This window comes from Hemitrygon akajei, chromosome 6 (genome assembly GCF_048418815.1).
Source record: "Hemitrygon akajei chromosome 6, sHemAka1.3, whole genome shotgun sequence".
Taxonomy (NCBI): Eukaryota; Metazoa; Chordata; class Chondrichthyes; order Myliobatiformes; family Dasyatidae; genus Hemitrygon; species Hemitrygon akajei.
This window is the reverse complement of record NC_133129.1, coordinates 162,480,997-162,496,367: the sequence shown is the minus strand read 5'-3', so window position 1 is coordinate 162,496,367 and position 15,371 is coordinate 162,480,997. Positions and strand designations below refer to the sequence as shown.

The 15,371-nt window shown below is 39.3% G+C and overlaps 1 protein-coding gene across 3 annotated transcripts in view; it reads right to left on the bottom strand.

Annotated features, from left to right (window-relative positions):
• Positions 1 to 15,371, bottom strand: part of lrp4 (low density lipoprotein receptor-related protein 4) — a 417,332-nt gene that overhangs the window by 110,743 nt on the left and 291,218 nt on the right. For all 3 annotated transcript variants that reach the window (XM_073049685.1, XM_073049686.1, XM_073049684.1), the window contains exon 6: positions 11,101 to 11,229. In XM_073049685.1, coding sequence (XP_072905786.1) covers positions 11,101 to 11,229 — 129 coding nt within the window. The remainder of the gene's footprint in view (positions 1 to 11,100; positions 11,230 to 15,371) is intronic.

Sequence of the window (15,371 nt, the reverse complement as noted above, 5' to 3'; positions counted from 1 at the left end):
AAAAAAAATTGTACTTGTCAGGAGCTAGAAGCTTAGATTTTAAAAGTAATATTCCAAACAACAGGCCTGCAAATGACTTCCTTTAATCCTATCAACAATATTTTTGGAAAATAATTTTAATGAGAACACAATCAGACTATTTCGATACGTATGAAATTGAAGTCTCCTGTTGCAGTTAGGTGTGGGATGATACTCCTGCAGTACTGCTTTTAGAAAAATTACCACATCCACTATACACAACTGGAATGTTCAGATGTATTTCTGTACCTCTATCGCTAGAGGCTCACAGTGAGTAATGTAAAGGTTAAAATGAAACTGATACTCATTTTAACTAATTCTGTTAGTTTGATTGCTTCCACACGCACTTTCTGAAGGCTGTTATCAAACAAAGACTGGCTGCGAGAAGTTACTTCTGCCTACGTATCCAAAAAATTCTCCTTTTCCTACCAATGGTTAAATCCATAATTAAGGATCCTCACCACCCAGGACATGCCCTCTTCTCATTACTACTCTCAGAGAGGAGATACAGGAGCTTGAGGACACACACTCAATGTTTCAGGAACAGATTTTTCCCTCTTCTACTATCAGATTTAAGAATGGTCCTGGAAACCTTTATCATTCCCTTACTGTTTTGCTCTCATTACAGCTTTGCTCTCTTTTTGCACTATCCATTCATTTTTTATATAGTTGCTATTGCAACTTATAATTTTTTATGCATTACATTGTACCCCTGTCGCAAAAGAACAAAATTCAGAACATGGGGACATTCGGGGATAGGCATGGATGATAGAAGAATGAAGTGCTATGTGGGTGGGAAGGATTAAATTGATCTTAGGATAGGTTAAAAGGCCAGCACAGCATTGTGGGCCGAAGAGCCTGTATGGTGCTGTAATGTTCTGTGTTCTATATGTCAATGATAATAAACCTAGTTCTGATGCTAATTCACGTTCTGAAAACACAGTTCACGTTAAATTTTGTCAGCCTCTGGAATTTTATAGCATCCTGTCCTCATTGAGAAATAAAGCTGCCAGACATTACAAGATCCAATGTTAGGATCTCAGCCTGTTAACAGCCTAACAGAACATCATCGTCTATTGTCCTTTCTCTACTTCTTTATTCTCTATCGCAATTCAAAGAAAAACATCTTGCACAGTGTTAGCCTTCAGGCATCACCCTACAATAAATATTATTCACATTAGACTTTCAATTGGATGCCAATGAGCTTCTCTATTGAGATTACAGCTAAGCACAACCTGTGATCTATCTCCACTGAAGCAAAGTTAAAGCATCAGTAATCAAACAAAAGCTACCCTGAAAAATTGACTCCTAACTACAAGCACTCTTGTTAAGTCAGTGAAGCGCATTAGAAGGAATTAGTGTCTCTCCTGAAATATTTATTCCTTCACTACAGACATAAACTTCTGGGGCTTTTGTTTTTCAAAGGAAGGCTCAGTCTTGCTGAGCACACATTGAAATTATTTCCGTTCTTTCACATGGAATTACATTTGAGGGCAATATTACCTGTTAATAGAGTCAGAGAGTCAAAGAAAAGTATAGCACAGAAAGGCTTTGGCCCATCTAGTCTGTGCCTACCCATTTAAGCTGCTTTCTTCCATCGGTTTGCACTGGCACCATAGTCCTCCATACCACTACCATCCATGTACCTGTCCAAACTTCTCTTAAACTTTGGAATTTTGCTCTCATGTAGTACTTGTCTCAGCAGCTCGTTTCAAGCTCTCACAACCCTCTGAGTGAAGAAGTTTCCCCTCATGCTCCCCGTAAACTTCTCATCTTTCACCCTTAAACCATGTCCACTGATTGGTTCCCACCCAACTTCAGTGGGAAAAGCCTGCTCACATTTACCCTATCTATGACTCTATCAAATCTCACCTCAATCTTCTACTTCCCAAGAAGTAAAGTCCTAACCTATTCAATCATTCCTTATAACTCAGGTCCTTCAAACCTGGCAAACATCCTTGTAAATTTTCTCTGAACTCTTTCAACCTTATTTACATCATTCCTGTAGGTAGGTGACCAAAACTCCACACAATACTCCAAAATTAGGCCTCACCAATGTCTTGTACAACATCAACATAACATCCCATCACCAGTACTCAATACTTTGATTTGTGAAGGCCAAAAGCTTTCTTTACAACCCGATCTACCTGTGACAACATTTTCAATGAATTATGGATCTGTATTCCCAGATCCGTCTGTTCTACCACACTCCTCAGCACCGTTCTCTTCACTGTGTAAGACCTACCCTGGATGGTCCCACCAAAGTGCAAAACCTCTCACTTGTCTGCATTAAATCCCATCTGCCATTTTTCCAGCTGGTCCAGATCCTGCTACGCCCCCAAAACTGGTGTCACCTGCAAATTTGCTGATGCAGTTAACCACATTATCATCCAGATCATTAATATAGATGACCAACAAAAGCGGATCCAGCACTGATCCCTGTAGCACTCTGCTAGTCACAGGCCTCCAGTCAGAGATGCAACCACCTGCTACAATTCTCTGGCTTCTCCCACAAAGCCAATGTCTAATCCAATTCACTACTGCATCTTGAATGTCGAATGACTGAAACTTCTTGACTAACCTCACATGCAGGACGTTGTCAAATGCCTTGCTGAACTCCATATAGGGAATGTCCACTGCCTTGCCTTCATCAACCTTCCTGGTGGCTTCCTCAAAAAACTCTATAAGATTGTTAGACATGACCTACCATGCACGAGACCATGCTGACTATCCTTAATCAGTCCATGTCTATCCAAATACTTGGATATCTAGTCGCTCAGTATCCCTTCCAATAACTTTCCCCATTACTGATGTCAGGCTCACTAGCCTATCATTTCCTGGATTATTTTTAGAGCCTTTCTTGAACAGCGGAACAACGTCCTCTGGTTCCAATCCTCCAGTAACTCACCTGTCGCTAAGGATGAGTTAATTATCTCTGCTATAGCCCTGGCAATTTCTTCCCTTGCCTCCCGCAGGATCTGAGTGAAAATCTTGTTAGGCCCTGGGGATTTATCCACCCTAATTTGCCTCAGTACAGCAAATACGTCTGTAATCTGTATAAGGTCCATGAAGTTGATGTCACTTTGCCTCACGTCTATAGACTCTGTGTCTGTCTCCTGAGTAAATATAGATGCAAAACTTTTATTTAAGATCTTCTCCATCTCTTCTGGCTCCACACTTGGATTACATTCTGATCTTCCAGAGAACCAGTTTTGACCCTTGTAATCCTTTTGCTCTTAATGTATCTGCAGAATCCCTTAGGATTCTCCTTCACCTTGTCTCCAAGAGGAACTTCATGCCTTCTTTTAGCCTCCCTGATTTCTTCCTTAAGTATTCTCTTACATTTCTTATACGCTGTAAGCACCTTATTTGTTCTTACCTACCTATAACTGCCATGTAGCTCCTTTCTTTTTAGTGAGGGCCTCAATAAATGGAGAAGATAACAGCATCTGTTAATCATAAGCTGGATCAATTTGATCATTACTGGGAAAAATGGTTTAACTACATAATGCCTCATAGGCCTGATTTTATTCTCACAAATCAATGAATATGTTTTAAAAAAAGATCACTCCCTACTTGTACATAGTTCTTTCCTTTTGCTTGTTTTTCCTTTCCACTCTTTTCTATAAGTGTATACCTCAGATAAGTACTTTGTGGAGATTTGTGATATATATGATATATATGTACAATGTCTGAAATACATCTTATGGAAATGTTTGTTTGATGATGAACTTCAAATAAAAAATAAATTACGAAAAAAACCCTCTTGAAAACCAAGGTCCACTACACCTTTTATTTTGACAGGCACATACAAGCTTTGTACTCTCAAAATTTCACTTTCAAAGGCCTCCTGCTTAATAGTTACATTTTTGCCAGAAAACAGCCTGCCCCAAGCCATACTTGCCAGATAGTATAATATCAATTTTGAAATTCCTTCCTCTTTAGCGTCTCAACATATATATTTATTTATTTGCAAGCAACACAAGTGAATCTGCAGATGCTGGAAATAAATAAAAACACAAAATGCTGGCAGAACTCAGCAGGCCAGACAGCATCTATGGGAGGAGGTAGTGACGACGTTTCGGGCCTGATGAAGGGTTTCGGCCCGAAACGTCGTCACTACCTCCTCTCATAGATGCTGTCTGGCCTGCTGAGTTCTGCCAGCATTTTGTGCTTTTATTTATTTACTTACTTATTTTTATATATATTTATATAATTGTAACTTTTAAATCATCTTAATGGAGCATTTTTTTGCAAAACAAGTTTAATGTTTGATATTAACCCAAGTTTGATGTTTATCAGATTCCTGACTGGCATTATGTTTGATTGTAAATTCGACACCTTAACCCTCCCCTTCCATTACGTCAAAAATAATTTACATCCACCCTCTGGATTGTAGCTTGCATTTCCTTCCTCAATTTCCTACTGGGATCTTATGTAATGGGCTTCCTCTGCAAAGATTAAATCCTCATTTAAACAGCACAGCTCCTCAGAGACACAATAAATAGGTACAGCGTCAGAATAAACCTGGTCAGGACAAAACTCTATTTTTTCCAATCTCAGTCCTGAGTCCAACTCTGCTGCCGGATTACCCAAGTGAAATTCAGCAATAGATCAGACATATTTTCCCCAGCTGATTATTGGAACTGTAATATTCATTTCCCTCCAAAAGCACAATGCACCGTAAGCTGAATGCACTTTCTCCAATGCTGCTTACAAGGGTTGAACAACATCTATCCTCTCTTCACTTTGAACAATGCCTCAAAAACCAAGTAACAATGGAGACATACACATACTATGACAATAAATTTACTTTGATCCCTTCCCCCTTCCATCAGGGATTCCTTCTCCTGTCTGCACATCATTATGTTTCATCCTTCTACATCTTACCACAATGTCAGTGACATTCTGATCCATGCTGGTTACCTCAGGGACTGAATTACAATATCCAGACATTGAGCAGAGATGTTCAGTCTCTGAGACTCAAATTTTGCACTTGTTCACATCCCTGTTATTCATACCCTCTCTCTTAACCATAGAGCAGATATGTCCTCACCAATTTTGATTGATTACCACACCACAGCTCCAAAATTAGACTAATGCTTCAGCTGATGCTGTGCAAACGTCAGATTATTGTGTGTTTCCCAGTCTCCAATCACTTAAGTCAGTATCAATCTCGACTGTACTCTCTGCAAAGCCGTTTTATCAACTTTTCATGTTTTTTTTCCAATTTTAAAAGACTCTCCATATTTTCTTCAAGACTATGTACGTTTCTTATTTTTTAAATAAATTCTTTTAGAAACCACTCAGTCATATTCAAGATTTAAAGGCTTGATAGATTTTAGTACAGTCTGGTTGTTAGGTGAAGAAAAGTTAGCATTTGTTTCATCGCAGTGGTCAGTTTATTGACTCAAAGTATCCATGACATTACAGTAGTCTCCAAATCTTTTCCTGCATCATAAAAATGAATACCTTTGTCAGAAGACATAATATAAACAGTGATTGAAAATAAAAAAAAAACACGCAGATGCATGAAGACAGAAATAAAAATACAAGGTTTTGGAAATACTCAAGAGATAAGTCTTTCTGTGGAAAAGAAGCAGTTTATATTTATTTATGACACAACATAAACTATGAAAATGCCCAATCTCTTTCTCTAGCCAGTGCCTCATAAAGGTTCTCAGTTTCTGAAAAATAACTGCTGGAACACACAGAAGAAACAATTTGTCACCGATTGAAGTTTAACATTTGCTGCTGGGAAACTGCAGAGCGCAAGAATAATGATAACTTAAATAATAATAGACTCTCTGGGTTTGCCAAAATATTTCTGGTGGTATCATTTACAGTGTGAAATTTAACTCTATCACACTGCTGCATTATTTCATTAATTTATTACACATTTAATCTTAGTAGCAAACAATTAAATCTTTCAACACAGAATCACACTGAAACAACTGAAATATTCGTTTGCTCCTGATGCAGCCTTCCCTACATCGATGAGACTCGGTGTAAATTGGGGGATTGCTTCGTCGAGCACCTCCACTCCATCCACCTAGGTCAAACTTTCCGGTGGCCAAACATTTTAATTCTGATTCTCATTCCCCTTTTGACCTGTCGGTTCATGGCCGCTTCGTCTACCACAATGCGGCCATCCTTAGGATGAAGAAGCAACTCATTATATTCCACCTGGGTAGCTTCCAACCTGGATGGTATTAATAATGATGTCTCCTTCTGGTACAAGAAAATCCCTCCCCCTCCCCTCTTCTTCTGTTTCCTACTCAGACATCTTACCCTCTTCTCATCTGCCTTTCACCTCCCCCTGGTGTCCCTCACCTTTCTCCTATGGTATACTCTCCTCCCTTCTTAGATTCCTTCCTCTCTAACCTTTCACTTTTCTTACCTACCTGGCTTCACCCATTACCTTCTAGCTATCCTCCTTTCCTCCTACCTCCCCTCACCACCTTCTTATTCTGGTGTCTTCCCCCTTCCTTTCTAGTCCTGAAGAAGGGTCTCAGCCCAAAACTCCAATTGTTTATTCCCCTCCACAGATGCTGCCCGATCTGCCGAGTTCCTCCAGCGTTTTGTGTGCTGTTTTGCACTTCCAGCATCTTCAGAACTTCTCATGTTTATGAACTGAGAAATAAAGATATTTTCCATCTCTAATCCTTAAAGTGACTGCTAGCTGGTGATTAAAACTGAGTGAAATTATTAGATGTTGAATTTGCTACTATTTATGCGGATGACATAGAGATGTGGGATTGAGCTGATCTGTACAAATACAACTGCAGAGTCAGATCAGGTATCTTGAGATCAAAGGGCCCCACAGCGCCATAGCGATAATATGACGCTATTACATCTTGGGATGTTCTGGAGTTCAATTCCGGTGTCATTCTGTAAGGAATCTCTTTATGTCCTTTTCCATGGAATCTGTGCATTTTTGGTGGGTGCTCCAGTTTCCTTCCACACCCCAAAGACATACCAGGTGGATTTATTGGCCATTGTAAATTGTCCCAATCGGGCTTGTCGGGGTTTGCATGGCTCAAAAGGCTGTAAGGGCCTATGGCACACTGTGTTGCTACGTAAAAATAAAAATAAGTCAAAGACGATCAAATCCCCAAAGCTGATTCTCACAACATAAACTCTATAAAATTTGTTTTGTGTAACACATAAAATATTTCTTCAAACCATAAAAGAGAAATTGGCACCAGAGCTTTCTTGATTATGTTCGTGGATTAAGCATCTACAGAGAAATGTTCGGATACAGCTGCCAGATATCATCGGGGTTTATAATCCGTGGTGCGGATGTGAATCACATGACAGGAATTTACTGGGAACAAAGTATGCGCTTTCCTCACATGATGAAGGGGACAGTTTCATTTTTAAAAATAGTATCATGCTCTGTCAGTAGAACTAGCTGTGAATAGTTCAGTGAAATGGCTATGCCACAGATCAGATGCCGAGAACCAACAGCAACAGGGAGAAAATTAAAGAGTATACTGTTTGGTGTGGCTGGTAGTATTAGTATGCAAGATATTACCAACGTGTGTGGTATAATTCATCCATGATGTAATGGATATGGCACCAAAGGTGACAAACATTTAAATTTAAGAGGTATGTTGAATTTACTGAATAGAAACAATGAAATCTGGTACCTGCTTTAACAGCCATTTCACACTGAGGGAATAAAATATTACCTCAGTTTGTAGACCACATGCAGCCCACAAGTTAAAGTCAGGTTTTATTATTTCATAATTACCTCAAAATGTCTGGGCAAGTGTTTCAAATTACTTGCATCTTTCTTGTTACCATAATAGACCCCACTGCAAGATTATGTTACTAATCACATCTCTCACTGAAATTGCTGTGTGGTTCAACGCTTCAGTTTTAAACAGCCACTGAATGTTTCTGTCTACTGCAGCCTACATACAGGAAAAAGAAAATTACTGGCTGTAGCAAACTATAAATCAAGTTAAGCAGAATAAGCTCTGCTTCTCGCATTGGCAAACAATTCATCAAATTTAAACTAACAGCTGTTAATTCAAGCATATTGACCACATCATTACAAAAGAGTCTCTCATGCACAAACTGAAATTCTGATGTTTTTACACTAATGCTCATATGGAATCTTCCACTCTTATTCAATGTCACGACATGTGTACAGGACATATAGTGTAACAAAATTAATCTTGTTGCATACCTTGGGGCTCCATGGCTCCCATAAATTCATGACTGACTGCGTTCTTATCTCAAGGATACAAAATGTACCTTGTCAGTCTTGCTTTAAAGGGAATACAGGACAGATCTGAAGGAACAGCACTGTGAACTCAAGTATCCAGCATTCATGCCCAAATAAGTGAGGCATTGTTGAATCGTACCATCACAAGGTAACTCTTAATACTGGTACCTGATCAGTGCCACCCTGCCAAGCACCTATTTGTTATAGTCCAAACACTCACAACTACATCCCCCATTGCATTTCAATAAAAGACATTCACTCTGTCTGCGAGCTGAACGCTGTTGTGTTGGGAATTTGATCTGCTGTTGAGTGGGCAGACTGAGAACGTGGCCAACGTGATCTGGGGCTCAAGACTGCACCCTTGCTGGAATAGTGAGTGTAAGGCTATTACTGGGGATCAGTGTGATTGCTGGGCGTCACTCTTAGTGTTGACAAACCATTCTTATCCAATAATCCTTCTAATCATCTCCTGTTGGATATGACGGAAGCTGCTGTCTCCCCTCTCTTTGACTGAGGGAAGATTTTGCTCTGCATTGAACTCATCACTGAGTTTGTTATTACGGTGTGTGAACATTCCTGCCAGGTTCCAGGCACAGCATTGGTCTCAGTAATCTCAGTAATCCACCTTTCTACATACAATGCTATCCACTTAATACTAATGCATCATGATGCTAAGCTAGGTAGCAATGTTCTACTGGCACTTTTGAAACACGCTAAATGGAAAAACTTTCCTTTTTAACACATAACTTCCAATTTGCTTTCCTTTGAGGTTACGTCCCTTCAATCCTGTTTGCTTGGTGTTCTTCGCGAACAGAAGGATAAAGCAACATCAATGCAGAGCATCTCTACAGCTGCCTTCAAAATACTTCTCTCACCTACCCATCATGTCACCCTCCAACGGTATACATTTACATTCCTGCTCAATGAACCCAGCCAGCCAAATATATTTGTCCTTCAATTGAGCCTGTTCTCCATTGTTCTAATTGAAAACAATGCACACTTGTTATCCACAAAGATCATAATTCGTGGTCTTTGTGGACGTGGACAGCATTAGGTAGTGTTAGTCGATTAGAAAATAAATAGCTAGTTGTCACAGTATGCTTTCGAACAGGAGTTCCCAACTTGGGTCCATGGACACCTCAGTTAATGGTAGGGATCCATGGCATAAAAAAGGTTGGGAACCCCTGCTTTAGAGCAACTGAGAAAATCTCAGGATTGTGGATCAAGACTCCATGTTATTCACCACCTACATTTACGTATATTAGGAACTTGCTGCAGTGTGTTGGTCAGGATGCAAAAATGCAACAAAAATAACAACATTCAACAATTATAAAGAACAAAATATGAAAGTAAAGTTAGAGGTTAAAGTACAGATATGGAATAAAAATGTCTTTATTTACTTATCTAGATACAGCATGGAGCAGGCCATTCTGGCTCTTTGAGCCACGCCACCCAGCAATCCCCCAATTTAATTCTTGCCTAATCCTGGTATATTTACCATGACCAACTAACCGACAAACCTGCAGGCGTTTAGACTATGGGAGGAAACCGAAGTAACTGGAGGTAACCCATGTTATGGGGAGAACATACAAATTCCTTACAGGCAGCGATGGGAATTGAACCCAGGTTACTGGTACTGTAAAATGTTGTGCTACCCACTATGCTACCGTGCACCCCCCCCCCCCCAATAAATACCAACAAGTATTTACAACATAAGCAGCATTATAAAAGGTGGTTTGAAGTGTTTACAATGCTGTAAATTAAGGAGAGTAATAGATAGAGGGGGTGAGGGTGGGGATAACTAGAGTGGATGATCAGATTAACTGGCTGGGGGAAAGAGATTTTTAAGATGGAATGGGTTTTTTTTATTAGTCCTATAGCACTTTCCAGAAGGTAGTTTCATAGGATCAGCGGTGACTTCATAACCTTCATTGATAAAATACTGCTCTATTTTGAGGAAAGCAGCACCATTTACAATCTGAAACATCAAAGCTTAAAAATCAGGCATTTCATGGCTGTGATTCATCACTGCCTGAAATTACAGCTCAGCACATATTTCTCCAGTCATGAGCAATGAAATGTGAGAAAGCAACCTTCATGATCTGAGTTGTGTGATACTTATGTTCGGAATATGTTCAAAAAATAAAGTGAACTAAACAGAGAATGATATGAAGAATAAACACAGGAGATTCTGTAGAGGCTGAAAATCTTGAGAAACACACAAACAGCTGGAGGAACTCAGCAAGACGGGCAGCATCTATGGAGGGGAATACACAGATGAAGTTTCGGGCTGAGCCACTTCATCAGGTCCAAATGATGGATCTCGGCATGAAACACGGACTGTTTATTCCCCTCCATAGATGCTGCCTGATTTGCACCGGCATTTTCTGTATGTTCCTCCAGCATTTTATGTGTGATCCCATCAATGCAATGCACAATAGGAAATGCAAAAAACCTACTGCTGGAAGAATGCAGTGGGTCAAGCAGTATATGTGGAGGTAAAGAGATGGTTGATGTTTGGAGCCAAGGCTCTATATCATGGTATAACAGGTTTGTGGATTTTGTAAGGGTCTTACATTTTGAAATCACCAGAAAACACACCAAACTAGTAACCATTGAAAAAGTTTCTGGTAACTAGAGATTTTTTAAAAAGTTCACTGCTATCAATGTTCATGCACATTTAAAAACTATCTTCAGGTGGCATTCAACCAAAAATGACAAGGTGATGTAGATATCACATTAGCTTGCCCCACAATTAGTGCAAGGAGTTAAACTGAGATGCATTTCCTTTGTTTGCAATCGTCTGCTAATTTTGGGTTCACAGTAATGACGTAATAGTCACTAACCACAATCTGATTCATCGGACCAGTCTCCACAATCATCGTCACCGTCACAATGGTATATGTCAAGAATACAGCGCCCATAAGCACATTGAAATTCCTCCATACTGCAGTTGGTAATAGGAACTTCGGCAGCTGAAAAAAAAGATCAAAGCAAATCTTAATTAGGCATGATGTTATCTGGGAATGTCATCTGTCTTATTACCTATTCTCTCTTTTCAGATTATTCTGGAACTTCCTGTCAACTAGGTCTATCAATTTGAAATGACATACTGCCCCATGACAAAAGTAAGCAGGACGTAATAAAGCTTACAGATGGATTGCTCTGTGGAAATGATGGTAATATTAAATCATCACAATGGCTGTGTGAATCACTTTGACAATATTAATTCTGCTATAATTCCCAGAATACTAACCAGCACTACTGATGCTCATGTTTAGTGGAGGAACTGAGAGGAGGTGAGTTTCACAAGTGAGTGAACGTGTATAATTCTACCAGGAAGAAAGAGGTAAATAACATCAGCTTCTTCTTCTTCTTCATGTGCCTTGCGCGTTACACGCTTGATGGAACGATCCCTCACAGTGTCAATGATATCTCGCACATTTACATTTGTTAGTTCTTTCACAGTGAGCCATATATTTTCTTCTCTGCCTTCCTCTTCTGTGTTTCCCAGGCGTACGGCCTTGCAATGTCAGGCATTCTATTTCTCCCTTTCTGATGACGTGGCCCAGGAAATCAAGTTTCCTCTCACTTAATGTTCTCATTAAAGATCTTTTTGTATGTAGAATACCAATTTTCACTTAATAATAAATTGCTGCATAAAATACAAAATTTGGTATTGTTTATATTGTACACAAAATTAAGATCCTTCACTCAGTAAGATAGTGAGCTTCACATGCATAGCAACCTGCTCATTACTTAGAATTTAAAGAAATCTGGCTATCTCACAGCCAGACAGATTTTCAAGATACGTCTGATACATTATCTTATTTCTTTTGATTTATTTAGAGATACAGCGCAAAACAGGCAATTCCAGCCTAACGGACTCCACCACCCAGCAACTCACCTATTTAACATTAGTCTAATCACAGGAGAACTTATAATAACCAATCCACCTATTAACCGGTACACCTTTGGACTGTGGGAGGAAACTGGAACACCCGGAGCTGTCACAGAGTGAATGTACAAACTCCTTCTGGACGGTACCAGGATTGAACTCTGAACTCCCAAGCTGTAATAGCGTCACACTAACCACTACAATACCAAGGTGGGTAGTGACTTGCAGCGCTGGGGGATCAATATTCTAACCTGTCTCAAATTCGGAAAAGTGGAGGAATGCATTGTAAATGAATGCTCCAAAAAAGCAAAATGTAGTCAAGTGTTCGAAGTGACTGCAGTGTAAAACAATTCCTGATGTGTATACAATATCAGTCCTCACATGTTCAGAATTATCTAATCTGAAAAACTGCTGGAAATTTACTTCTAAATTTTACTATTAATAAGTCAAGATACTTAAGTAGTCAAAACAAAACCATTTCTGCACTGATTAATAAAGAGTTTGGATGCTTTACTCATTAGTCTGTTGGTTCATAGGAAATGATTTTAGTAGAAATTACAAACAAGAGAAAATCTGCAGATGCTGGAAATCCAAGCAACACACACAAAATGCTGGAGGAACTCAGCAGGCCAGACAGCACTATGGAAAAGAGTACAGTTGATGTTTTGGGCAGGTCCTGCTGAAAGGTCTAGACCCAAAATGTCAACTGCACTTTTTTCCACAGACGTTGCTTGTCCACAATTCTGAAAACAAACTAATTAAGCAAAAATTGAAAATGAGTGACAATAGTTGCACAGAAACCTGACCAGTTATTTCACCATCTGTGGTAGAGAGCAGTTAATAAAATTTATGGTTTTGTGTATGTGCCAGATGTCAAGCAGTTCTAGTATTTATGACATCATATGATAGGACAAATACTGATATAATATCATAGATAAATTAATGAGTCTTCTCACATTTTTCTAATTTTTATGTTTCGTTTGCTCTATGTGTTTCAATAACATTTTGTAAACAGTGGTGATTTTTTAAAATCGATTTAATACTGACTTATGTAAAATATGGTTATGGCAAATAGTAGTTCAAAAATAATTTCAGGGTGTTGGTTTCTGCTTAAGCTTGCAATTATGGAGCATATTGACAGCTTGTGGCAGATGCCAAATTTTTTGTGGCTTATGTTGTTACTCCTAAACAATCCACCACTGCCCCAAGATGATTTTAAACACCAATAAAACCTCAACAGATAAAATTTATCTGACAAAAAACCATGCAAATAACCTGACAAGATTCTCAAACTATTGCTTTAATCTTGTTGACCCACAAAGGAAATCTACACTGCACAGAGCCATAACACTCTGAAAACAAACATGGATTGATTCAATTTGGAGCAAGTCACTCTGGTTAAGGTTTGAACTGAAGCTTACATACACTGTCATTGATATGATTCCCCACTGCTCTTCCTTGCAAACATTAACCATGAGCTGATTTGACAGATTGCCAAAAGTGAGAAGCAGTATAAAATTCTTTGTAATTTTGATAGAAAAGATCCCCTGTGAACCATTTTTAAACTCAGCCACAAATGACAGCTGTGTTTTATCAAAAGGAATGTATAAAATGCAGTTCTGGTGAAAACAATTATCGATGTGCACAATTCCAACATTTCAGTCCTTACGCATGCCACCTGCGTGCTGTAAAGAGAATATCTGGCATTTCCCCCTTTGATATGAAAGCTTTGATCTTATCTGCTGTCAACGATTGTATTGACATTCGCTAAGCTATTGATGAAAACTGCACACAGAGGTTTAACCACTACTCGTCATTCGTCCTTCTTAAAGGCGCCACATCTTTCTTACAAAAGATGGTGGCCAGAAGGTAGCCTCAAAATGCTGTTCATTTCAAATGTTGAACCAGGTACCATGAGGAGCCAGATTTATAAGGATCAAGGCAGTGCAGAGAAAGATTCTAGCAAAACTTATAGACTTAGAAGGCTTTTCAGTAATAAGATTACAATTCCTTCCACTCTTTATACAGACTAATACAATATACCATTCAATTTTGAACCTGGCAATTGATTCCTTTTATTGACGGAAAGCAAGTTTAAACTTTGGTTGGTGGGAGAGGGGAAACCAATTATATTAACAGACAAAGAGGTAATGAAGAACAGTCCACCAAATTTTTTCAGGGTAGATTTGACCCGTAAAAAAATTCAAAAGCCCTCTCCCTCAAGTGTTCTCTCCTTATCTATTATTTTGTTCTTAATTTGGTTCTTTCTCACAAGCATCTACAGTTAAACAAACAAGGAAAACAGAAAAATTAAAAATAAAACGTTAAAAAAATCAATGAGAGAAAAAATAGGAGACAAGAACTATAATCTTAAAAAGAATCAATATTGTGTCTTTAGACTTACATGGACTCCTCAAATGATCCTAGAAAAATACTGGTAAGAATCACTCTTTCTACAGTGATGAAAGTAGCGATAGTTTTCACTGGTTACTCTTGGGTCAGTCAGACACATAAGGAAGTACTGATAGACTTGCCATTAAATGACTTATAGTTAATTTTGGGGGTCATTGGTATTTCCTATAATGAGATGACAAAAACTAAACATAACACTCCGAGCGTGGTCTAACAGACTTTTATAGAGCTGCAATATTACCTTGTTGCTCTTGAACATAAACCCTGACTAATGATAGCCAATACACCATACACCTTCTTAACAGCTCAACTTGAGCTGCAACTTGGACATGAGAGCTTAGGAGATGATGGTGCCTAACGGCAACTCCTTCACTTGCACCTTCAGAAACAGCTCTAATTCTGTCTTTAATATCTCTATTTTTCCCTTTCAGGGTTCTCTTGAAGACCCTGACAAGCTGACTTCGGTTCTTTGTGGGAATGGGACCCGCTCTTGGGGTCTCATGACCGGCCATTATTTGATATGCCAAGGACGCGGCCTAGAAGATCAGCTCGCCTTCCGAGTTTCGGGATCTCCTGGCTCTGGAGACGGGCAGACTCGAGGTCGGTGCCTCTGCAGGAAATCGGTGTGTCATGGGAGACGGAAGATCTCTGGCTGTGTGCCCAGAGACCCGAGTTCCTTTGGCACAGAGCTCGGCAAAAGCGATGCGACGGACTTTTAACATCGTTAATCAGCCTGTTGTTTCAGAGCTGTTTGTTATGTCTCCCCTCTCACTGTGAAACGGAGACAACTCTTTCTCCCCTCTTAGG